This window comes from Oryx dammah, unplaced genomic scaffold, assembly GCF_014754425.2.
Source record: "Oryx dammah isolate SB20612 unplaced genomic scaffold, SCBI_Odam_1.1 HiC_scaffold_28, whole genome shotgun sequence".
Classification (NCBI taxonomy): Eukaryota; Metazoa; Chordata; class Mammalia; order Artiodactyla; family Bovidae; genus Oryx; species Oryx dammah.
Genome location: NW_024070212.1, coordinates 44,669,387 through 44,696,537, shown reverse-complemented (window position 1 = coordinate 44,696,537; position 27,151 = coordinate 44,669,387). Strand labels below are relative to the sequence as shown.

The following is a 27,151-nucleotide window of genomic DNA, read 5'->3' as shown; positions in this document are numbered from 1 at the left end:
ATAAAGAAAAGGAGACACACAACTATCTGACTTCTCCACTAAGGTGTCTAGGACTCTGAACTATGGCCAGAAAATCATTCTTAATTTTCCAGCTCCTCACAACCTAATTCTCCAATAGTCCAAACTAAGGAATCATTTCTCATTCCTGTTGATTCCTGCCCACAAAATTCTAATCTCTCAGAAAGTCTTATTGCACTCCTTTAAATATATACTGTGAATCACTTCATTTCTCTCCATAGCTATTGATTTTTGTTATTCAAATCCATCATAATCTCTCATCTGGACTATTAGAATATTCACTTCTCACTGTTGACCATTCTCCAATCAATTATCTATACAAAAACTAGAATAATTATCTTATAATATAAATTAGATCATATTTCAACACTGGTTAAAACCAGAAATGTCTTATCTCACTTTGCAAAAATGGGAATATCTGATATAATACCTGACAAAGCTGCATATGACTTGGTTCCTGCTTACCTCTCTTTCTCATGCCTGCTATACATGCCTTTTATTTTGTCACTCATGCCTTTCTTTTTGCCCTATCTGCCTATGATACTCTTCTCTGTATTTTCACATAGCTGGGTGGTCTTCTTGTTCAATTCTCCTCTTAAATGTCACCTCTCCAGATCTCCAACCAGTCAAACCAGCCACCCAGTCACTATCACATTTTCTAGTTTAAGAGCACTGTGGAGCACTTATCACTATTTGTGGCAATTTTTTCTTATATGTTTGCTTATTACTATATTTGGTCCAATCAGATACTAAATAACTATTCAGAGAATGAATGGGCATTATTTATAACCACTACCTAACATGACTTTCATGACTAAAGTTCTCAACAGATGTTACTTATTGATACCGTCAATGTTAATCTCTCCCTATCTATTTAACTTTTCCTACATAACATATAGCTTTAAAAATTAAAATACTTGCATCAGACATAAGCATTTATTTCAAGTATGATCATGTTTATTTGTAAGAAAATAGTCTAATTTTAATAGTTTAATGCATAGAATTGTTTGTGAAAGAATTCTTTTTTTAATGTGCTTACCTTTAAATTAGGCAGGGTTCATAAACATTTATTTATATTTGATTACATTTGAGATAATAATAATAGTATAAATATTAATACATTCCTTTAAAAGGTACTATGTCTTATTTCCCAGTAAAATTAAAGAAACAACTCTGAAGTGTTCTGAATATCCCTCTTGCTTACCTTCCAGGTTTTTCACTGTGAATCACTATTAATCCAAAATTCAAACCTTTATATTTAATAACTCTGTTACATACAGTATTTAACAATCTTAATCTATCTCTTTCTTGCTGTGTTGTTGTTTAGTCCCTAAGTCATGTCCGATTCTTTGAGACCCCATAGACTGTTGCCCACTCGGCTCCTCTGTCCATGGGATTTCCCAAGTAAGAATACTGGAATGGGTTGCCATTTCCTACTCCAGGGGATCTTCCCAACCCAGGGATTGAACCCACTTCTTCTGCACTGGTGGATGGAATCTTTACCACTGAGCTACCTGAGAAGCCCAATAATACATCTCTATATATGTACATAAAAAATAAAGTATCATTTAGGTATGGATGTGAGAGTTGGACTATAAAGAAAGCTGAGAGCCAAAGAATTGATGCTTTTGAACTGTGGTGTTGGAGAAGACTCTTGAGAGTCCCTTGGACTGCAAGGAGATCACACCAGTCCATCCTAAAGAAGATCAGTCCTGGGTGTTCATTGGAAGGATTGATGTTGAAGCTGAAACTCCAGTACTTTGGCCACCTCATGCAAAGAGCTAACTCATTTGAAAAGACCCTGATGCTGGGAAAGATTGAGGGCAGGAGGAGAAGGGGACGACAGAAGATGAGATGGTTGGATGGCATGATCGGCTCGATGGACCTGGGTTTGGGTGGACTCCAGGAGTTGGTGATGGATAGGGAGGCCTGGCGTGCTGCGGTTTATGCGGTCACAAAGAGTCACACACGATTAAGCAACTGAACTGAATTGAATACCATAAAAATGATCTATACAAGTGTGTAAGTCAGTGAGTTCTAATAAGCTTACAGAGTAGTAGAGCCATCAGCCAGCCCAATTTAAAGATATTTCTACCACCCAAATGTTCCCATGTACCCTTTTACAGTCTTTCTCCCACTTCCTCCCCAAGCTGCCAGCAGCTACTGATCAGTCTTCTATCTTTGTAGATTTACTCCTTTCGATCATTTTCATATAAATAGAATTAAATAATACAAATAGAACTGTATTTTCTGTCTGCTGGTCTTCACTTAGCATAAGGTTTTATACATGTTAAACAATCTATGTTGTTATGATATCAGTCTATTTTATTACTGAATATTTTGCCTTTGGACATACCACATTTTGTTAATCCATTCATCAGCTGATGGGAATTTGAACTTTATCCAATTTGAAGGTATAAGGAACAATGCTGCCACGACCATATATGTATAACTCTTCTTGTGGATGTATGTTTTTATTTATTTTGGATAGATATGTAGAAGTGAAATTTCTTGATTGTGTGGTAAATTTATGTTTAACTTTCTAAGAGCTTCCAAAATGTTTCTGAAAGTAGTTGCACCATTTGACATTCCCACAAACAATACATGAGGGCTCCAGTTTTTCCACATCCTCACTAGCACTTATTACTGTCTGCCTTTTGAAAATATAGTTATTCTAGTGGGCAAACGCAAAGAGTCAGACACGACAGAGCAAGTGAACTGAACTGAACTGAGTGGGCAAAATGTCAATAAAGTATAGTGGTTAAAATCAGATATGCTAAATCAAATCATGTGAGTTTAGATGACAGTTTTGCCACTTATCTTATAATTTGATATATCTGTTTATAGAATGGGAATGATACCAATAACTATCTCACAAGATTATTGGAGGAGTGAATGAATTAGTATAACCATTAGCTTACAAAAGCATCTGACACAGAGTAAATTCAATGTAAGCACTAGCCATTATAATAGTTTTGTTATTAGATTTGTAGAGTTAAAATGTATATACATCCTTATTGTGGATTATAGTAAGGCTTTGGTAAACTACTTATGTTCTCTTCATTATCAGTTCCTTATATGATGTTGGCTTAAGATAGTTATCATAATATGCAGTCACTAGAATGTCAAGTGTTACACAGATGGAACTAAATATCTTACATTTAATTAGAATGTGTAAGACCTCAAATGGCCAGAATGACCTACCAGACAACTCTGGTCACAACTGGGACTTCAACTGACTTAAGCATTTATTCACTAACTCATCATTTATCCATAAAATGTATCTAACCATGAAAAAAATGGACAGCTACTATAGACAAGTTGTTTTCCTATATAAAGTTGGATTCAGTTCCCAATCAATTGACCTTAAGGACCTTATTCCTCCCTTTTCTTCATCTGCGTATTTGTTTCTTTGTCCCCCTTTTCCTTTGACTGTTTGGATGATTAATGAATCATTGCTGCTTCACCCAAAAACTGAATGGAGAAAGAAGCAAGGATGAAAGTCCCCCTTCTTGAATCACTACAATGCCTATTTTAGATACTTTTCTAGAAAGACACAAGTCCCATGTGCTCTTCAGATATATTTCATTTTTTTCAAAAATTTTTTTCCCCTTTGGCCACACTGCGGCATGTGTGATCTTAGTTCTCTGACCAGGGATCGAACCTGCATTCTTTGCATTGGAAGCAGAGTTTAACCACTGGATCAATAGGGAAGTCCCTTTAGACCATCTTTTGAATGCAAGTTACTCAGTTTTAAAATATTACTGAGAGCATTTCAGAGCACTCCCCCTGGGTTTCCAGCTATTAATAGAAGTGGGATCACTTCTGCATGCTTAGGTCACTGCTGTACTAATTTCCCCAAGTTACAGGGAGTCTTGGGGTACCATTTAATTCTCTTACAGCAAGCTAGTTTTACTTGAGATCACACAATTTCTTAGCTTTCTGTGTCTCATTCTGGGAGTGAAGTGATCTAGTGAAGTCATCATTTATAAGTGATCTTATGCTAAAAATTCACTTACTGACTGACAATACCACTTACATTTGTAAAGCAAAGATATGAACAGTATGAATATGATATTTCACTATTACTCTTCACAGGAATTTTCTTTTTTTCTGAAATCCTATGCTTTTAGAAAAATAACATGAATATATTCTGTCTGAAAAGAAGTAAGGCCAATGGATGAAAGATACATGGAAGCAGGTGTAAGGCATGGAAAGATGAGGCAGAACTTGCTTATAGTTTTAACTGGATAACTTGTAATGTAATAAATTATCTGTCACTGTGAATATAGAGGCTTGATAACCAGATGTGCAGAAGAGATTAGAATCCTGGATGAAGTGCCACAATGGGCCACACTACAGCTCATAGGAGTCTGCTTTTGCAGGGTGATAAAACCCAGAAGGATGGGAAAGTTAACTCTCTGGAAGGATGAACTTTAACCAATGGGCAACAGAAGGCTGAAGGAAATGGGAGATAAATTTCTTCTTCATTTTCACTGAAATAGATTGTCTGAAGTCCCAAGGCATGGGTTTTTTTAATTTATTTTTTTCATTCTTCTTCTTCTTCTTTTTTTTTTCTTTTCCTTCTGTGCCACCAGCTTGCAGGATCTCATTTCTATAGTGAGGGACTGAATCCCGGCCACCTCAGTGAAACAGCTGAGTCCTAACCACTGGACCACCAGGGAATTCCTTCAAGGCACCAGTTTTTATCTAGAGTGTCCGAAGGCAATCCACATTGCCAACTGCTCTCTGCTTGTCTTTGCATCTTGTGAAGCAGTGGCCAACTCAGTAACGCATTACTTTGTATTCAAATGGCATCTTCTTTCTCACTTCTATTTTCTTTTACTCTTGCTATCCTAGATTTTACCTTCCAACAAAACATCAGCACTTGATCTTTCCCTTAGACTGAACTAAGACTAGCTACATGCAAGAATTGTTGTTGCTGTTGTTTAGTTGCTAAGTTGCGTCCAACTCTTTGTGACCCCATGAACTGTAGCCCACAGGCTCCTTTGTCCATGGAATTTCCCAGGCAAGAATACTGGAGTGGGTTTCCATTTCCTTCTCCAGGGAATCTTCTCAACCCAGGGATTCAAACTTGCATCACCTGCTCTATAGGAGGAGTTTTTTCGTTTTTTTAATGCTGAGCCAGTGGGCAAGCCTACATGCTGGAATAAAGGGCTGTCAACTTCGTTTTAAAATTATTTGTCACTGCATACAAATGCTAGTGGGGGTATGATGATGAGGATCATTTCAGCCTAACATTTGTGGGGTACTTTGTTGCAGGTACTATTACAAATGCTTTACATTTGACAGTGTTTACTCTTCACCTCCATCTTACCAAGTAGGTATTGCTATTATTCCGACTTCATAGACAACAAAACTGAAGTGTAAAAAGTTCATATACCTAATAAAGGCAAGGTCACACAGCTAGTGAACAGCAAAGCTAGGATTTCACTCTGCAGAATGTATGTATTTTCATTAGTGTTGAAACATTTATCAGTAAGGTGCAGTTTCTAAGGTCTCCCATGCCTAGCTGGCAATTCTGAGGCTGATATCATTGCCTGTGTAGCAGACTCTGGACAAGACCCTTGGGTCCCTGACACATGTTTATGGTTAGAATAAGGTCTCTAAACAGCTGAGATCCACTTCCTTTCAAGAATGTGGTTGTTGGGGCATCAGACTCTACCTCCTGGGCTATTTAGCTCACATGTTCAAAATGAGTGAGTGACTGAGTGTAGTCACTCAGTCGTGTCCGACTCTGTGACCCAGTGGACGGCAGCCTACCAGGCTCCTCTGTCCATAGGATTTTCCAGGCAAGAGTACTGGAGTGGGTTGCCATTTCCTTCTCCAGGAGATCTTCCCAACCCAGGGATCGAACCCAAGTCTCCCACATTGTAGGCAGATGCTTTACCATCTGAGCCACCAGGGAAGAGTGAAGCATCACTAAACACACATTTAGTTGCACCAAAGTTTCCCATATCTTCCTGTGTAGAGGTTTATTATAGGTCTATTTTATTTTCTGCTTACTTTGTAGATTCTCCTTGAATCATTTTTGCTCACCATCACACAGTGCATATTATATCCATTCTACCCACAAACAGATGTGCCCAGGCTCATTATTCTCCCTTATGAGACTACTTGGGCTGTACTACAAAGATTCCCACTTTGTGTTGCGTTAAGATACTTACGACTCAAAGTGACCTACTTTCACCTACAGAATACTTGCATTTTGCTCTATTTAAAATAATGACCATAGAATCTCTTTTAACGAAAGGTCATCTGTGTCAATGGACAGAACACAGAGGATCAGATCACCTGCCGTAATTGTAAATTAATGCTCTCCTGGTAATGCATTAACTACACACTATTGATCTATAGTTGAATCATAGAGGAACTACTGAGAAGTGATTTTACTTTCCTATTTTTTGTGCTTTTATTGCTTTTTCCATAATGCATTCTTTCAACTGGAATTTTCTCTAATTGTATCCATTTTTAATTTCCCACAGTGAGATGACTTCTCACTTGTAATTAGAATCTGTAAAACTTCATGTCTCTGTCTTAAAAGCTGTTTCGAAATCTATTGAACTGTAACTTTTATGCCATAAAACACATATATGATGCAAAGATACATATTTTTAGAAAGGCAAGCTTTTGAATGATTTTTTAAAAACTTAGATAAAACCAAAATCCATTTGGTCCTCTATGTGAAATTACAATTCATTGAACAGTCTACAATAAAATATTCAAAAGTTTCCCCTAAAAGCATTTTACGTGGGAGTATTGATGATGTGATTTCCATTCCTTGAGCAAACTTTTAACATATAAGTAAACAGTTTCTATCAGATACATTTTTTTTAAGGAGTGTAAGTGCAAGAGGAAGATGCCAAAATCCAGTAAATATAGATATCTGCACAGAATACTTCTGACAAAATCCAGATTTTCTCATATTCGTGTCAAATTCAATTGATAAAAATTCTTCTACTTAGTGGAACTGATTATAATCTTGCATCTCAATGCTGAATTTGATCATGCTCTTAGTTTAGACATAGGTCATCTGGCCTTAGCCTGCTTTCTGAATTGTGAATTAGCAGTTGCTTGAACCGGAGAGAGATTCTGAAATTTCCTTTACAACTTCTCAAACACCTTAAACTTATCATTGATTTTTAAAATTTCTAAATGGGAGACATAGTTGTGATTACTAAGCAGCAGCAGCAATGCTTTCTAACTCTCTATTCAGTCTGAATTCTGAACCCTAACTTAGTACCAAAATGAGTTTCTAAAATATTAAGGTGGATTTTTAAACAAATACACAATTATGCACATCTCAATTAAGTTGGGTTCTTCAAAATAATCACTTTGGTGGATGTTGGCACTCCTCAGAATAATTTTGTTACACCCTTTTGGACTTGTTCATTAAAGTCAGTTTATGGACTGAGAGAAAAAGAGACTTGATTTTGTATATGTAACTCAGTTCAACAACCAACTTTGTTCACTCAACTTGGTTCTCCTTAGCTTTGTTTATAGGAAATGAGATTCATTCTCAAAGTATGAAGAGTAGTTACTGATGGAATTAAAAATACCTTAGCTTCCAAGTGACTATTTTTAATAGTAATTTGAGTGGATAAGTTATGAAATGATTATTTAAAAATGAGTTACATTCAATCACAATTCATTTCAAATAATAAATTGATAAAATGGAAAGATTCAGAGAAAACCAACATGGAAAACACAATGTTTGAAAAATAATATGTGAAAAAGAATATCTAAAATTCTGGGATTTTTTCTTTAACTGAAGAATAAAAAGGTAAATAGTAGTTTAAAATTTTTTGTCAAACATTTGAAGATTCTCTGATGAAGAAGTAAACTAGTAGTTAACCATAGCTCTGCATACAAAGCTAAAAGGGACAAACAACATAAAGGATCTGGCCAGAGTCAGGAAAAAAATTAGTCAAAGAACTCTACACAAGATCAGAAATTTCATATAGCTATATCTGCAAACATCTTAGCTAATTCACGGTTATTTTCTCACATAAAATAGTCATTGTGTGATATAGGTACTTTTACTTATAGTAAAACTATCATTCAACAAGATTAGATTTAATTTCAATTAATTTCTTTTGAATGTAGATATTAATCTATCCAGTGGTGAGTGTATAATAATTCAAAAGCCTAGCAGGCTTCCATTTAGTTTCCTCTATTTGCTTATAAACAACATTGCTGCCCTGGAATCAAGATGCTTTTCAAAAACTAAAACCTGTTCCATTAAAGAAACCATTTATTAAAGTAATTTAAAGATAATATAATAATTGACAGTAATTTGAGTTTTATTGAATGGATACTAAGAGCATATTTTCCTTATACAGTATCCTAAGAATACAGGGTTTCTTTTATTTTTAAATAACTACTTGCATATTGTTCTTAACATTGTAAATGAAACACTCATTAAAGCTAGGAAACAAGAAATTGCATAGTGGAAAGAAAACTATTAATATGTGTATTTTAACTAGCTGTGTGAAATAGTTCTGATGCCATTTAAAATAACTTTGAATGGTATCAACTATTCTACACTACCTTCAGGTATCATATAGCCTGACTTCAAAGTGAATGATGATGAAATAAAAAATACAAAATAATTGAAAAAATATATTTTCCACTTACCCAACAAGAATTTAGAATACAATAGGCAAAATTTTTACCATCCCAAAACCTCAACTTAAATAGTTGAAGCACTGAAGTCTTCCTGTGCATTATGACCAAGAGAGAATGTCTGCTACGCATCTGCATTCACGTGGAAATAGTGTCATCATGCTGCTTCAATTACTTCTTTTTCTCTAGTTTCAATAAAATAATACATCTCTTGATCACATTAAAAAATTCCATTTAGCTGGAACTAGCTTCATCAGAGTAGCTGATTATTGTTAAAAATTGATTTGGTTATATAACTCTAGTGAGTGTCTGTCATTTGACCATGACTCACAGCAAATGCCCACTACACTCTCTGTTTCTGTTGTATTTCAGGATTTTCTATTAATTTCAGTGACAAACCCACACAAAAGAAATGGGTTTTAAAAAAATACCCATACAATCTCAACGAAGGCACAGGTCATAATTATACATGAATGAACTGATGGCTTCCTATAATTTCTGATGTCCTGAATCAAAGTCCTTAGAAGATTGAATTGTAATGGCAGTATCATTAAGTTAAATTATAGAAAATCAAAGTAATTCAGTGGGAAAAAAAGGTAGTATAGTACTTATATCCTCTATATATATACAATAGAGGAGAGTGAACATTTTGTGATGAAACTTATCACTAAAAACAACTGACTCAATCCGGGTTTTGGTTGCAATAGAATTTCCTAAGTAGCTTTTTATTAACAGAAATTTTAGACTAACACTTAAGTCAGATGAAGGGGATATAGAATTCTGAAGGCTAAGTCTGGGACAAATGATTTAAAGTAAAAGTAAAAAAAAAAAAAAAGCCAGGGTTAATTTATTAACATAATCATTTCAAACTATTTTAAAGGGAAATTATTCAAATTGTTTATTTACTATCCCTTTTCTAAATAACTTATGGGCATCCAGAAGCAAACTTCTTTTTTTCACAGTAGCCCTTCAAAAGATTTAAGACCGAAAGAGTTTATGAAGAGTTTGAAAATGTAATTTAGCAAAGGGATATTTATAAATTTCAGCACTCAGTATCTGAAATTTACTAATAATATTCATTTAGAATTTTTATAGATCTAACTTACATATTAAAACTAATGAGAGCCTATCAAAAAACATGAAAAATAAGATTTCAAGACACTGGGGTTCACAAATGAATTAAGTTAGTTGACTTGACTGACTAATACGAGCAGTTACCCAAGAATACAGACCCATAATCAGTTTTGAACCTTCTTTCTTGGCCAATGTGTTGCATCTTGTTCTGTTGTAATAGTCATTTTTACTCCCAAATTGTTTCAGGGAAATGCTCTGGAATATTGAAATTACTCTCCAGCTAACTGCTTAGTTTTTCTATTCAACATTAACTGAAGCATTTTTTAAAGTAGGGTTATCCATAGGGTCACAGTCACACATGACTTAGCAACTGAACAACAATAAACTGGATATTTTACCACTAAAATGTTAAAATATTTGTCAAAGCATGTTGCAGAATAAGATAACAGAAATAAACAGTGCCAATGAGAAATGGTGAAAGTGAAAGTCGCTCAGTCCTGTCCAATTTTTTGCGACCCCATGGACTCTAGCCCGCAAGGCTCCTCTGTCCATGGGATTCTCCAGGCAAGAATACTGGAGTGGGTTGCCATTCCCTTCTCCAGGGCATCTTCCTGACCCAGTTCTTCTGCATTGCAGGCAGGCTTTTTACCAATGACACATTCTTAAAAATGGTAAAAGACTTTGAAAAGAAAAACGTGCCTATTAAAATGAATTCTGAAACCATAAAAGACAATTTCCATTTATAAACAGCAAGGTGGTCTAAAATATTTTGTGATTTTTTAATATTTCAGTTAAACTCTCAATTGGCAAAAATTTAAGCAAGTGATGTTACAACCTAAATATTTTTATTCAATAAAAATTTTCCTGACTCCCCACCTTCAGTTGTTTATACAAATGTTTCCTTTGCAGTGAAGCCTCTTTTTTCACATCATGTATCATCTTACATATCAGATAATATACTTATGTTCCATATTTATCATATCTTTGTCCTCACTAGAATGTAAGCCATATGAGGCAATGAACTTTTGTTTGTTCTACTCACAGAAGTACGTATTCCAAATTCCTAGAATAGGAATGCAGGCATGTAAATTCTCAATAAATATTTATTGAATAAATAAATGAATGATTCTCTGTGATATGTACTGATTAACAAGAAATGCATGTTCTGTCACACTTATCAAACCAAGGGAAAAAAATTTAATTTTTTATTTTTGAAATGTCATTACTTTTTCTAAAGTCACATAGAAGGTCATGGTTATTGAATGCATTTAAAACTGAATTTGAAAAGAAAATAAAACTGAATTTGAAATTGCAACTTTGAGTATAATTCTTTATTCCAGCAGTGAATTCACCTATCTATGTAGTTTATATATGTGTATCAAGAATATTAGAATCAAATGTTTAAACATTAAATTTAGTTTAATCACAATTCTGTACCTATTACTTCTCTTTCTATACTCCAATGTATCAGCACCATCATGTTATTTAAATACATGTCATTTGTATGAAGGTGTCTTGTAAAAAATGTGTCTTGTCAGAACACACTTTACATTTGAGTAGAAATAGTTAGAAAAATAGATTTCATAGTAGTCCACCTTAAGATATATAACTGGATGATCTTTTCAAAGGAAATATTACAGAACCAGAGAAGAGGATGAAGTAGGCAGTAAGAGCCGGGGAAGAAATGGCAACAGAAATGGGAGGGTGATGATGGAGGGACTTAGGGCCTTGAAGTGTACAAAAATTGCCAGAGGGAATTTAAGGGGATTTTTTTTTTAAGATGAATAAAAACTGATGCTTACAATCACCCAATGCCCAGCTGACATTAAGCATTGTGAATTTGGAGAAAATTCAATTGACAGAGTTACCTGAATTTCTCTAATAATATTAAGCAGCCCAGAACTATAGCAAATGAAAGATTAGATTAACTCAGGTATAAGAAGTAGAACAGGGTAAAATTTAGCTACAATGGAAGAGATATAGAAATATTATACATTTTCCACCCCATTCAAATGCCAAGTCAAAAATGTAAATTCAAGGATTTTCCCACTCATAACTGTCCTAAACATATCTTAATACTGATTTTCTTCCCTGGTGGCTCAGATGGTAAAGCGTCTGCCTGCAAGGTGGGAGACCTGGGTTCGATCCTTGGGTTGGGAAGATCTCCTGGAGAAGGAAACAGTAACCCATTCCAGTACTCTTGCCTGGAAAATCCCATGGATGGAGGAGCCTGGTAGGCTACAGTCCATGGGGTCGCAAAGAGTCAGACACGACTGAGAGATTCCACTTTCACTTTCACTTTAGGTAAAATTGGTTTAAAAATATTTTCTGGCTGAATAAAAACGTGACTAAAACTAATGACACATCAGTTCAGTTCAGTCGCTCAGTCATGCTTGACTATTTGCGACCCATGGACTGCAGCACTCCAGGCCTCCCTGTCCATCACCAACTCCTGGAGTTTACTCAAACTCGTGTCCATTGAGTTGGTGATGCCATCTAACTAGCTCATCCTCTGTCGTCCCCTTCTCCTCTCGCCTTCAATCTGTCCCAATAACAGGGTCTTTTCAAATGAGTCAGGTCTTTGAATCAGGTGGCCAAAGTACTGGAGTTTCAGCTTCAACATCAGTCCTTCCAATGAATATTCAGGACTGATTTCCTTTAGGATGGACTGGTTGGATCTCCTTGCAGTCCAAGGGTCTTTCAGGAGTCTTCTACAACACCACAGTTCAAAAGCATCAATTCTTCGGCGCTCAGCTTTCTTTATAGTCCAACTCTTACATCCATATATGACCACTGGAAACACCATAACCTTGACTAGGTGGACCTCATTGGCAAAGTAATGTCTCTGCTTTTTAATATGCTATCTAGGTTGGTCATAACTTTCCTTCCAAGAAGTAAACATCTTTTAATTTCATGGCTGCAGACAGCATCTGCAGTGATTTTGGAACCCTAAAAAATAAAATCTGCCACTGTTTCCACTGTTTCTCCATCTATTTGCCATGAAGTGATGTGACAAGACGCCATGACCTTAGTCTTCTGAATGTTGAGCTTTAAGCCAACTTTTTTGCCCTCCTCTTTTCACTTTCATCAAGAGGCTCTTTAGTTCTCCTTCACTTTCTGCCGTAAGGGTGGTGTCATCTGCATATCTGAGGTTACTGGTATTTCTCCCAGCAATCTTGATTCCAGCTTGTGCTTCCTCAAGCCCAGCGTTTCTCATGATGTACTCTGCAAATAAGCAGGGTGACAATATACAGCCTTGACATACTCCTTTTCCTATTTGGAACCAGTCTGTTGTTCCATGTCCAGTTCTAACTGTTGCTTCCTGACCTGCATACGGGTTTCTCAAGAGGCAGGTCACATGGTCTGGTATTCCCACCTCTTTCAGAATTTTCCACAGTTTATTGTGATCCACACAGTCAAAGGCTTTGGCATAGTCAATAAAGCAGAAATAGATGTTTTTCTGGAACTCTCTTGCTTTTTTGATGATCCAGCGGATGTTGGCAATTTGATCTCTGGTTCCTTTGCTTTTTCTAAAACCAGCTTGAACATCTGGAATTTCACAGTTCACGTATTGCTGAAGCCTGGCTTGGAGAATTTTAAGCATTACTTTACTAGCGTGTGAGCGGTGGGTTTTTAATACACACCACACTAGATAATTCAGATCAAAAGACAACATAGTATCTAGAAGGTATAGCAGCATACTATATAAGTAATTTTGAGCATTACTTTGCTAGTGTGTGGGATGAGTGCAATTGTGCAGTAGTTTGAGCATTCTTTGGCATTGCCTTTCTTAGAGATTGGAATGAAAACTGACCTTTTTCAGTCTTGTGGCCACTGCTAAATTTTCCAAATTAGCTGGCATATTGAGTGCAGCACTTTCACAGCATCATCTTTTAAGATTTGAAATAGGTCAACTGGAATTCCATCACAGCCACTAGCTTTGGCCCACTTGACTTCACATTCCAGGATGTCTGGCTCTAGGTGAGTGATCACACCATAGTGATTATCTGGGTCATGAAGATCTTTTTTGTACAGTTCTGTGTGTTCTTGATACCTCTTCTTAATATCTTCTGCTCTGTTAGGTCCATACCATTTCTGTCCTTTATGGAGTCTATATTTGCATGAAATGTTCCCTTGGTATCACTAATTTTCTTGAAGAGATCTCTAGTCTTTCCTATTCTATTGTTTTCCTCTATTTCTTTGCACTGAGCACTGAGGAAGGCTTTCTTATCTCTCCTTGCTATTCTTTGGAACTCTGCATTCAAATGGGTATATCTTTTCTCCTTTGCTTTTTGCTTCTCTTCTTTTCACAGCTATTTGTAAGGTCTTCTCAGACAGCCATTTTGCTTTTTTGCATTTCTTTTTGGGGGGAGGGTCTTGTTCCCTGTCTCCTGTATTATGTTATGAACCTCCATCCATACTTCATCAGGCAGTCTGTCTATCAGATCTAGTCCCTTAATCTATTTCTCACTTCCACTGTATCCCTGAATGGTCTAGTGGTTTTTCCTATTTTCTTCAATTTAAGTCTAAACTTGCCAATAAGGAGTTCATGATCTGAGCCACAGTCATCTCCCGGTCTTGTTTTTGCTGTCCGTATAGAGCTTCTCCATCTTGGCTGCAAAGAATATAATCAATCTGATTTCAGTGTTGACAATCTGGTGATGTCCATAATGACACATAATTGATACATAATCTGCAATTTTACACCAGTAAAAAACTGTGTGTGTAAATTTACATTTCTAACAACATCAACTGGGAGTCAATATTTTACGTAGCTGGAAAGTCTCCAAGCCTAAGCTGAAGGAGCACTTAGGTGGCCACTTTTTAATACCATGTTGACCTTCTCATCCCCTCTTCACAATCTGGTTAAAAAAAATCACAACTCAAGCACACACACTTAAAAAATTCATTCAACAAATGTTTACTGTGTTTCTGCTATACACCAGCCAATAAATACATCAGGTGACTAGTGTTTTATGATGATGCTTGGCATGAAAAGATACATTAAGCCAAGCAGATTTCCTCTTTTGAAAATCTAAGGCAAGAGATAGATACTCAGCTGGTAAGGTATTTCATGTAAAAGGTGGAACTGAAGGACCACTATGTAGAAAGGCCCATGATGAGCATGTGCTAGGCAGTTCAGAGGAGGCAGAAATGAGGACTAAGTCTTAAAGAGGAACAGACAGAACTATAGATTCCTTTTGGGAAAAATCACGTGGCTCACAAAAGAGAGGTGGCAAAGGTCTCTGCCCTCTCTGGGTAGAGAACTGCCCCATTGGTTCTTGTAGTTCCTGTCTGCATTCATAAATACTATACAATAGGCTTCAATTTCTTCAGGAAGTTTGAATAATTCTTTGCTTTTCAATCCCAGAATAGCCTAAGCAGAAACTGCAATTTGAGTGATTCTTTCACCACATGTTTTTATGAGGACACATAGCACTTTCTATATTCACATATCTGCATTGTATTTACATATCTGTATATCTGCTCTGTATTCTTTCTTCCTTTCAGATGCCCCAAAGTACCTTCTTTCATAATTTTTCTTTTTCTGTTTTTTTTTAACCTGTTGATGTATGGCAAAACCAATACAATATTGTAAAGTAATTAACCTCCAATTAAAGTAAATAAATTTATATTAAAAATAAATAAATAAATTTTAAAAAAGAAAAAAAGAGTATAACAAAGTATAGTGAAATTTAGCAAACTTTAAACAAAATTTTTTTTTCTTTTTCTTAAGGAACTTCTGTCATTCATTTAGTTATGCTTCATGGAAATAAATTCTTGGTATTTCTTGAGTTAAGAATGTTTTACCTTTCTTTCTTGAAGGAAAAAGGATTCTGGGTTGATCTTTTCTTTCAACAACTGAAAATTTTTGTCCCACTTTCTGGATTTCATGGTTTCTGATGAGAAATCTATTGTCATTAGAATTTTTTGTTCCTTATAAGTAAAATGTCATGGTTTTCTTGTTTTCAAGGGGTTGTCTTTAGTTTTCAGAAGTATGATGATATGTTTTGGTATAGATGTCTTTCTGCCTCTCAAATTTGGGATTCATTCAACTTCTTGAATCTTGTAAGTTTGTCTCTTGCAAAAATTGAGAAGTTTTCAGATGTTATTTCCTTTTCATCCCCTCTTTCCTTGATCTCTCCTCTGGCATTCTGATAACATGAATATTAGATCTTTTGCTGTACTCCCGCAGTTCCTTGATACTCTGTCCATTTTTTCCCTTTCAATCTTTTCTCTCTCTCTTTTTCAGATTGGTTAATTTCTACTTCTCTATCTTTCATTTCACTGATTATTTCTCTGTCCTCCCCATTCTTCTGTTGAGGCTGTCAACGGACTTTTGTATTTGCTACTGTATTTTTCAGTACTGAAGTTTTCATTTTTTTCAGTACTGAAGTACTTTATATCCTCTATTTTTGAGACCTTTCATATTTTCCATTTGTTTCAGGCATATTTGTAATTGCCATGTTAGAGAAATTTTATGATGACTGACTTCAAAATCTTCATCAGATCACTCTAAATCTCTGTTAGCTTGGTATTGGCATCTATTAATTGTCTTTTACCATTCACCTTGAGATCTTCCTGGGTCTTGGTATGGTGAGTGATTTTCACTTGAAACACTGACATTTTGAGTACTATCTTAAGTGATTCTTCATCTTATTTAGAACACTTTTAGCTGGCTTTTCTGAATACCATTCTGGCAGGGGAGGGGGAGGTTGCTGCCTCCTTACTACCCATGGAACCCTACTTGACCTCCATTGACTCTGAAGGACATTCTCCATGTTACTGCCAGGATAGGATAGGAGATCTGGCTCCCCACTAGGCCTCCTCTGACACCAGGGGACTGTGGTGGGAGGGACAGAGTGGTCTTGTTACCACTGGGTGGTGATAAAAGTCCTGATTCCTCATTAGTCTTCCTCTGACAGTGTCCCAAAGGGGAGGAGAAGGGATACCTCATCACTGTCAGTGCGGTGGAAGTCCATGCCTCCAACATGTGGGGGATCATTACTGCCCACGGGCAATGCTAGTGTCTTGTTACAGCCTCCTGAGACTGGAAGTATAAGACTCATGCTTGTACTTTGTGTGGACAGGTTTGGCACTGCAGGTTTTAGCTGCAGCGTTTGGCTGGAGTAGAGCAGTCATGGTCTAAAAGTTTTCTGTCTGCTAGGCTGCCCTTTCTTGGTTCTCTAGATACAAAGGGTATATATATACTTTTTTTTTTTTTTTGGTGTGGGGAGGGTCTACCCCTGTTGTTGTTTTCCTGTTGCTGGCTTCTTTGGATCCAAGTCTGGATATATGAGGCAAAAAGAAAACCCAGGAAACTCTCCACTCTGTTGTGCCCTGGGTCCTGAGATTCCTAGCCAGACTGCCTTCTCCTCACATTTCAGAGTCTCTTTATGTTAGTTTTATATATAAAATTCAGAAGCATAGGAAAAATTACATCTACTCCATCTTCTTGGAAGCAGAAGTCTGACTCCCATTAACATTTTGATATATGTTCTTTTCACTTTATATTTCATAATGGAATGTTAACTCCAATTGTCAATTTGGCAACATATTATTTTACACTTCACATTCTTGCCAAAGAATATAAGAGATGCTAAACACTCTGCTTCCCAATTACCATCAATGCTAGGTAGTAAGAAGCCATATTAAAGGAATATTACCTCAGAAGTCACAGCCTACTTGCCATGTGAAAATTTTTACCCCTGGTTCACATCACATCACTGAAACCTGCATATCTAGCCCCTGAGAGTAATGCTTATACTATAAAATGCGGGGGGCGCTGAACAAGATTATAATGTAAAAAGCAAGTATATAATTAATAAAAAATAAAGTGATTTCTAAGTTATTTGTAGACGGTTAATAACAGTATGATGCACTACATCTCAAAGTATCCTTTTATGAAAACAATGAAAGAATCTCCTTCAGCTTTATATCACAAGAAGGTAAACAACCAATTTATTTCTATATTTTGAAAAACTGTGATTTCCTTGCTTTGGCTACCAGGAAGTTCAGAGTCACTTTTGTTAATCCTTACAGTACCATAGAGCAGAGATTTTTGTATTGGCCTTACCCTCAGCTTCTTTTATTTTTCAGTCAAGATTCTGCTTTTACCCAGGATTCCTCATGTATTTGGTTTTTATCCAGTAGCACAGTATGCATTTTGGTACCTGATCCCATTTATTTTAGAAACATACAGGTGCCCAAATATGTTTAAAAAAAAATAGAGAGTTTATAAGCTCTTAAAAGGATAGGAAATGATAGGAAATGAACCTCAGGGTTGTTCTCAACTCATAATAGAAACTTAATAAGTGCCACCCAGTTTGATCCCACAAGGATTCTTTCTTAAGAGACCCTACAAGAACATATTCATTGTCACATAATTTACACTTTATTTGTTAGATGGAGCTTTATGAAGGGACAGACAAACATAAGTATTACCTGGAGCACCGAAGCACCACTGTGGAGAAACTGAAGACCACTTTCAGCTGAGTCAATTCCACCAGTGGCCAAAATGGGAAATCCAGGCAAAGCACGGGCAATGGTGGTCACAGCTCTCAAAACAATAGGTCTGATGGCTGTGCCTATGGAAAGTAAGGGTGATCAATGGTTAGAATATTGACCACTTGAGCAAATTGCCTTATAACACTACTGTGTGATGGCAGTGTTATACTAGACAAAATTCTGTTTCATCTCTACTTAAGATATATGAGTATGCAAAATAGAAACATTGTTATGTTTCAAAGTATGTTAATTTATAAATGGATATATTCTTATTTTAAGGACTTTGATGCTATTATTGCATGCAGGAATGTTATGCAAGTGGGTAGAGCAGTGCAAATTCCTGCATAAAATACATACATACTACAATTTGATATATAGTACCGTGTAAAAGATTGTATGGAATACTCAAGCATCTGTTTGAGAAAGAACAAGGAATGGCAGATTTTGTAAAAGAAAAACAATCACATACAGTGCATAAATAGACATACAGCTCTGTTATGTTTCCACGAAGTATAAAGCAGCTGGTGTGAATTGAGATACTGCAAAACAAGTAAGGTGCTGATGAACTTACAGATTCCATATTGCATTTTACATGTATTTTCCCAAATGTGACGAAACATAGTGAGCCTAATCTAATTTTTCATATGTTAGAAATTTTTAACCAAGTTAAAGAGAATTTACTAGAATTCAGTAATTAGAGAGTGTATATTCGATTTTTTATACATTATTTAACCAAACATTACCAATACATTATTTGCTAAGTGTAATAAAAGCTGCAGGGATGGACAGAAGACATCATTTTTTAGGTCATATTTCACATGATTACACTTTATAAGGCTGCTTAGACTCTCGAGGGTTAACACAATACGGAGTAAATTAATGTTCTCAGAATATAGATATGTAATTTAATATTTCTGATGTACACTCATAAGCCAATGGTCCCTTAAAGGCATTTGCTGAAGTAAAAGTAGTTTCTTTCGTGCAAGAATGTGTCATTGCCTCAACCAGACCCCCAGAAACAACTAAACAAGTGAAAGGTAAAACAAGTCTTTTGTGGTGGGTACTTTGGCATCCTGTCCACCATCACCAGCATCTTTACCAGTATTCTCAGTATGTATTTATTGGTGTTCCCATTAAGGAAGCACAAAGAGCTTTCATTAAAATCAGTGGTTGGGCGTCCTTGGTCGCTCAGTGGTAAAGAATCCACCTGCCAATGCAGGAGACATGAGTTCTATCCTCGATCCAGGAAGATTCCACATGCTGAGGAGCAACTAAGCTCGTGTGCCATAACTATTGCGCCTGTGCGCTAGAGCCTAGGAACCACAGCTACTGAGCCCATGGGCTGCAATGAGAAGTCTGCACACCACAGCTACAGAGCAGCCCTTATTCACTGAAACTAGAGACAAGCCCTCATATTATTGAAGACCCAGCACAGCCAAGAGTAAGTAAGTAAACAGAAATAAATTTAAAAAAATAAAAATGATTTAAGAAATAAAATCAGTGGTTTTCTTTTCATCTTGTTCATTTCAGATGAAACTGAATTTATGTGTAACTAATGCTTTTGCATTCAACACCAAAATGTTTGTGGAAATGACTACTTGGTGCTCCCAAACCTAAAAATATCTTCTGCTGGATATTAGCATTCGTAGGCAAGAACATTCAATGCTGAAACTTCAAAATTCCATAACTGAAAAAAAAAAAGAAAAAAAAATTCCATAACTGACATTTAAATACAAGGCAGTAAGTTAGGGCCATTTAGAAACTGAACATCAAAACCCTATTTCTATTTTAAAATATTTAGCAGTGACTTCTTAGTCTGAACGTTTTAATCATTGAAAAAGGTGAACACAGTGGACAGGAGGATGCAGGGAAAGAATACACACACACACACTTATAAAAACATATCTTCAGCTATACAAAAAAGAAATTTGAAAGTAAAGGTTAGAGGGAAGCATTTTTAGGGAATCTGTAACTTGAATCTTTTAGACAGACATATAGCTATCCTGGCATAACATAAATGACATGTGCAGTATATACTAAGCTGATGGCTCCTTTACACACATGTTACTTTGAAGCAATAAAGAAATATTGAGATTCTTTTTTACTTTTTTTTCTTATTCGGTTGACCCTAGAGAGCAAAGGAAATTTGTGCTAAGAAGATAAATAATTTATTTCTAACTGCACTGTTAGAAGACTATCATTAACACTAAGGGGTAAAGTTTCAAAGTGGTACACAGGGATTTGGCCACATATTCCAATTGATATTAATGGACATCGAATGGCAAAATCCCAGAACACAGCTTTGAAAATTTAACCAGTTCCATTTAAAGGGCAACATTATTACACAGGTGTTAAAGAACATCAGCAAACCCTCAGTGGCATTTTAAAATGTTCAGTTAGGTCAATAAGATGTTTTCTACCTGATGTTTTCCTTCTTTTTCTAAAGCTTTTCTAATTTACCTAATGAACATGAAAACCTTTCAAACTAATAAAGGTATCTTTTTAAAAATTAAGAGTAATTATGTTCTCTGAGGAAATGTGATCCAAAAATGAAGAAATGGATCCTTCTGTTGCTGGGTAATAGTAAATTCAGTTTTAATTTCCATTATAAATTCTATTTGATTGGTTTTCTTAATAACTTGATTTAAATGAAATATAATCTACCTGTTCTCAGCATTTTTTATGGGGAATAGGTTTTAAAAATGACTTTTATCTGTCATGAAAGGTTTTTGGAAGTAAACTGAAGGTACATAAAAAGATCTTTCAAATTGTTATACAGAAATTTTTTAGTTTTAAAATGACAGAAATGAGGAATAATAGATTCAATATAAAAATAAAACTTCTGGTCACATATATCAACACTACACAAGATTATACATATATTAATTAAAATGCATAAAGATTTTCAGAATCATGACTATTGAGATAATTTTTTTTTTAATTTTGGCACTGCTATGGTAATTAATGATTTTAGATCAAAAACCAGGGAGGAAGAGTCCAGTTTGAGAAGCTCAAGGAATTAAAAGTAGACTCCATCCTAAAGGAAACAACAAAGTTTAAACTTAAAAAATTGAAATCCTATTAGCTTAAATTAACTATTAGGCAACGTGCAATTTAAATTAAGTCTTCATCTACATGGGATAACCAGATGGGCCTGATGGGGAATTCAGTTACATCAAGCATTTCCATTTCAAATGTGTGGGATGCGCCAAGGAAAGTTAGCCATCCTGAATCCTCACATTTTGAAAAAGCTGCAGGTTCAAACAAAGAAACAAACAAATGTGAACCAGACCTGTGAGTTCCAACACTGATGCCAAGACATGTACCATTAAGAAAACTTTGCATTCATTTAAACATCATATATTTTATAATTACTCCTAAAAAGAAGGGAATTTGAACTAGTTACCATATCAAAGAAACAACAGGGTCAACTGCTTAGGTTAAAATTCTAGCTCCACTACATACAAGCTGTGTAATCTTGTGAAAATTTCTTAACATTTTAATCCATAAAATAATAAACTTTTAATAACTTCACAAAGCTGTTCTGAGGATTAATTATATATATATATATATATTGTTGCTGCTGCTAAATCGTGTCAGTCGTGTCCGACGACTCTGTGCGACCCCTTAGACGGCAGCCCACCAGGCTCCCCCGTCCCTGGGGTTCTCCAGGCAAGAACACTGGAGTGGGTTGCCATTTTCTTCTCCAAAGCATGAAACTGAAAAGTGAAAGTGAAGTCGCTCAGTCGTGTCGGACTCTTCTTGACCCCACGGACTGTAGCTAACCAGGCTCCTCCGTCCATGGGATTCTCCAGGCAAGAGTACTGGAGTGGGGTGCCATTGCCTTCTCCGATATAAAGGGCTAGCTCATGATAAAGATTATATGTGTGTGCTAAGGCGCTTTAGTTGTGTCTGACTGTTTGCCACCTCATAGACTATAGCCTGCCAGGCTCCTCTGTCCACAGGATTCTCCAGGCTAGAATCCCGAAGTGGGTTGCCATTTCCTCCTCCATGGGATCTTCCTGACCCAGGTATCGAACCTGGGTTTCTGGTATTGCAGACTGATTGAGTCACCAGGGAGGTGCCAAATATTAGACAATGTTTGCTATTATAATCTGTACTACCCTGAAAGGACAATTGATTTCAGAAGGAGCATTTATTTAGTTTACTTCGAGCCTTCTATGTTGTTGCTGTGTGCTTAGTAATGCATTTTTTTTTTATTGTAGACAAAAGCATGATGCCTAGGATGATGAAACTTTATAACCTCTGCTCCCTTAGAAGAACCATCTCCTGCTTCTTTTCACCATCTCTATTGAGTGACGTCATGATGCTGGTAGGATTAACTGACTCCAAAGCTAAAAATCTCAAACACAGACATCCATATATTACATTTTTTTTTTGAGAATCAAAAGGTCCATGTGCTAAATCAATATGTAAAAATTTTAACGACATCAGAACTTGAGTTTATTTGTGAGAAGTAAGCAGAACTTTACTTAGCATCACTAAATCCTTGAAGAGAAAAGACTTTTTTAATGGGCAAGATAGTGTGGAACATATGCTAATTTTGGATAACTGAAATTTTGAATAACTGAATTTAATTCTGTTTGGTTTTGCCTTAATCATTTGACTTCTAGGACAGCTACTGTTATAGAATTAATTGTTAAAGCTAAGTCCACAATAAACTCCCGGATAATAGCTCTAGCAGGCAATAAAACAGAAATTGGGTTATAATACTCACTCGTGCTCACTGTGTATACAAAAAGAAAATGTAGTTTTAATTTGCTTACATTAATTAAAATATAATGAATTAAGTGGATAACAAATTCATTAGAAATTGAACTTTGACTACCTAATTGTTAACAGTTTTAACATCACCCAGAAGAAAGAAAATAGTAGCAAATCAAGACTTTCAAGGGTTTAGGAGCTGAGAGATTGATTTTTATAAAACACATAAATCAAGCACCAAAAATTTATATTTTAATACAACTTTAAAATGTTAATGAACCTAATATACTGATAAATATGTAAAGCACAACTAATTAAAAATACATCTCTATACACAGATTAAAGTCCCCTGAGAAAATTAGCATAATTCAACCAGAAACTGAAGTACTAGAAGGATCAGGGTTATATCAAGGGATGTGAAATCTAAACAGGAGAAATGAGAGAGAGAAAACTAGTTGTTTTACATTGTTATTTCAGGTTTATTGAAAAACTAAAATTTTTCTTATGAAATGTTTTAATTTTTGTTAAGTATTCCAAGAAAATTTCTCCCAGTCTTTATATCTTTATAACTGTTTATCTGCTTTATAACATATTCACTATGTTCATAGTCAATTCATATTCAATAATTTGGTACATAGAATGTGCTAGACATTTTATTTTAAAGCAATAGAATTAATACTATTTACCAAAGAAGGGGACATTTACCTCTCTGGGTGCTTGCTCATGAAGTGATTTCCAAATTCCCTGATACTTGATACGGAGACTGGGGCTTCATATACAGTGTGTGTTTTAACCCTTGCAGCGCTGTGCAGGTAGATGCTATCATGTATGTGAAGAAAGGGTAGTTCAACCTGGATAAAACTTGTTTGATGTCACAGTTTTTAAAGTTTAAAGATCAAGTCTCTGTGTGGAGTCCATACTTTTGAACTGAGAACTAACAGTGCAGCAATTATGATGAGCATCACCTTCAGAAAGCTAGTATCAGTACTGCCTGTGGTCTAGTGCTCAGACAGTTTCGAAAGTCCACCCAAGTAGGTGTAAATCTTGACTCTATTACTTTACACAATTGTGACTTTGAGCAAGCTCCTCGGCTTCCCGGAACATCAGTTTTTGGTATCTGTGAAACAGGAGCGTCAATAACAATATCATAGCAGCTTGGAGACTATTGCATGACACAGTTTGTGGAAAACATTCAGTCCAGTGCCTGGTCTGTAGTGTATAAAGGTTGATATGACTACTGAAGTCACAGAAAATTGATCAGAGAAATAAGCATTCACTCTAAACATGTAGGGTTAAACACTTAATACCTAAGGGATGTTAGTTAATATTCTAGATAGTAAATTTGGAGATCCTAAGTCATTTCATTTCCACAAAATGTAGTTTAAGTCTATGACTGCAAATGCATTTATTTGTGTGATGAACTTTTATTAGATTTATAATGCAATTGCAATGTCTAAAGGTATATGTTTTATCCTGAAACCCCATTTTGAGAAATATAATCCATTAGTGCATAGATACAAAGTCACGTGTACAAAGATGTTTCTTGAAATACTGTTTTATATAACAAAACAGTGAAAAACAACCTAAATAATCACTAGTAGTTATGCTAGAAAATAAATTATAGTTCATTCATGTAGGATGCTGCAGGAAACCTTTAAAATTGACATGGAAATATCTCTAGGATACGTAGTTATGTGTTATATCACAAGTAGTAGAACAATATATAGGGTGTGGTCCTATTTTAGGCAAAGAAAAAATATGATTACACTTAGTATGTGGACATGTAAATGCACAGAGTACTGTGTTTTAAACTGCTAATAATTATCTCTGGGCTAACAGGCTGAAGAAGAACTTCTACGTTTGATATCTATACTTCCATATTATTTGATTCTCTTAGGTAGGAAAGTGTTTATGTTTCACTTCTGCAATGAAAAATGACTCTTTTATATAATGCATCTAAAACAATACAGGAATCGGATTCTATGCTGTGAAACTTTTATGTACAAGATGTGCAGTGCTTCTACTCTGTACATTCAGAAGAGCACTTTGGGTTCTATATCTAATATTTTAAGTAAAATATTAACAGAATATATCCAAAACAGGGTGAACAGGATGACTGTGATCTCTGTCCCTGTCTTTCTTTCACAGACACACACACATAATGAGATGGAACCAGAGATAGCAAAAGCACACAAATAGTTTTGTTTGGAATCAAAGGGTAAGCAAAATCAGTAAAGTTAAATTTCAGTAAAGCTAACTGTCAGTTTTATGAAGTAGTTTAGGCTACAGTGATTTAGCAGAACACAAGAAAGCAAGAAAATGTATCACACTTATACCAATTAAGGATATTGAGTTATATTACTAAAGTATGCAATTTTAATTTTAACAATATCTGTCAAAATAAATTCTATCCCTATAATTTAAAAGTATATATATATATGCAAATAGTTTATTATGTAAAGTTAATTCCACTGTTTCGGCTACAATAAAATTAATTTTTAAACAAAAATTTTAAACAATAACATGTATATGTGTGGTGTATAAAATGGCTGAAAGTATTAATAATCTAATGGTTGTCTTCAAGTATTTTAAGAGGTAATCATGAAGAAAGATTCCATCTACGTTTTTTCTCAAAAGGTAACTAGAACCGATGGTTAAGCACACACTTTTGGTTTTATTATTATTTTTTTATCATTAATTAATATCATTGCTAAGTTGCTTCATTTGTGTCTGACTCTGTACGACCCCATAGACGGCAGCCCACCAAGCTTCCCCGTCACTGGGATTCTCCAGGCAAGAACACTGGAGTGGGTTGCCATTTCCTTCTTCAATGCATGAAAGTGAAAAGTGAAAGTGAAGTCGCTCAGTCGAGTCCTACTCTTAGCAACCCCATGGACTGCAGCCTACCAGGCTCCTCCGTCCATGGGATTTTCCAGGCAAGAGTACTGGAGTGGGTTGCCATTGCCTTCTCCGAATTAATATCATTAAAATTTGCCAATTGTAAATTCAGCGACAGAAGTAGCTACATTGGTATGTCCCTATCACTTGAAACTAAATGGGTACTTGGCAGGTAGTGGCCAGTAGAAAAGACCTCTGTACTATAGGAAATATTGGATTATATGATCTCTTCCAATTAAAAATTCCAGGTTACTATGAACTTTGTCATGGTATTTTAAGGAGTAATTTTATATGCTCTGTGGTTTCCCAATAGATACCAGTGATGAAGCTAACATATAAAAGGATTGATTATAAGTGAAAGTCAAATTTTAACATTCAATGCATTCAATACGGGCTTCCCTGGTGGCTCAGATGGTAAAGCGTCCGCCCGCAAAGTGGGAGACCTGGGTTCGATCCCTGGATTGGGAAGATCCCCTGGAGAAGGATAAGTCAAATAAACTTGAATAAATTAAAAAAAAATAAGACTAAATTTTGTAACTAATGAAGAATTGTTGTCTACATATGATAAAAGCAAGAATGCGAGTATAATTGTTGGCTAGGAATTAGATAGAAACAATAGTAATTCATGACCTAGCTTGCCTAGGAAGTCCCAGTTTGTCACACCTATATTTTTTGTAATTACATGATGCAATTATAAATACCATCCTCTTTCACTCAAAAAGCACCTGGTTTGGATTACAAATTATAATGAAATTGCATTTAGGGATTATAGCACAAAAATAATTATGGAAGCAAATGAAATTTGATTTAGAAAAAAATCATAATCTATGAAAAAATTAGGAACTGACTACACTGTCCAAGACTCAAAGGATGGCGTGAAGAGACATATTTCCTTGAATTTATTACTAGAAGGAAAAATATAGGGTATTTATATGTGATATCTGGGCATAATTATTCTATATGTTCTTTCTATTTTCAACCTGTAGGTGGCCACCACAAGCTACACTTATTAAACAACTCATTAGTAGCATTTTCAATACTGTCCTCTTCAGATAATTAGCAATTTATTTAAATAACCAATTTCTGTAGAAATAATTGCCATGAAATGCCCTGAACCTACTTTTTTATAAACTATAATAAAAGTGTTAAGATAATCCCTGACATTTGCAAATGCCATTAGTTCACCTTTCCTTTTGATAGTGCTATGGCATTATGCTTAAACAATTACCCGATAACACAGCGGTTTAATGAAACAGTACAGTAAGCACATTCTTCAATATGG

General features: G+C 35.5%; 1 protein-coding gene across 1 annotated transcript in view; it reads right to left on the bottom strand.

Moving 5' to 3' along the window:
• Window positions 1-27,151, bottom strand: part of DPYD (dihydropyrimidine dehydrogenase) — a 916,336-nt gene that overhangs the window by 153,979 nt on the left and 735,206 nt on the right. The window contains exon 19 of the mRNA XM_040232247.1: window positions 18,184-18,326. Coding sequence (XP_040088181.1) covers window positions 18,184-18,326 — 143 coding nt within the window. The remainder of the gene's footprint in view (window positions 1-18,183; window positions 18,327-27,151) is intronic.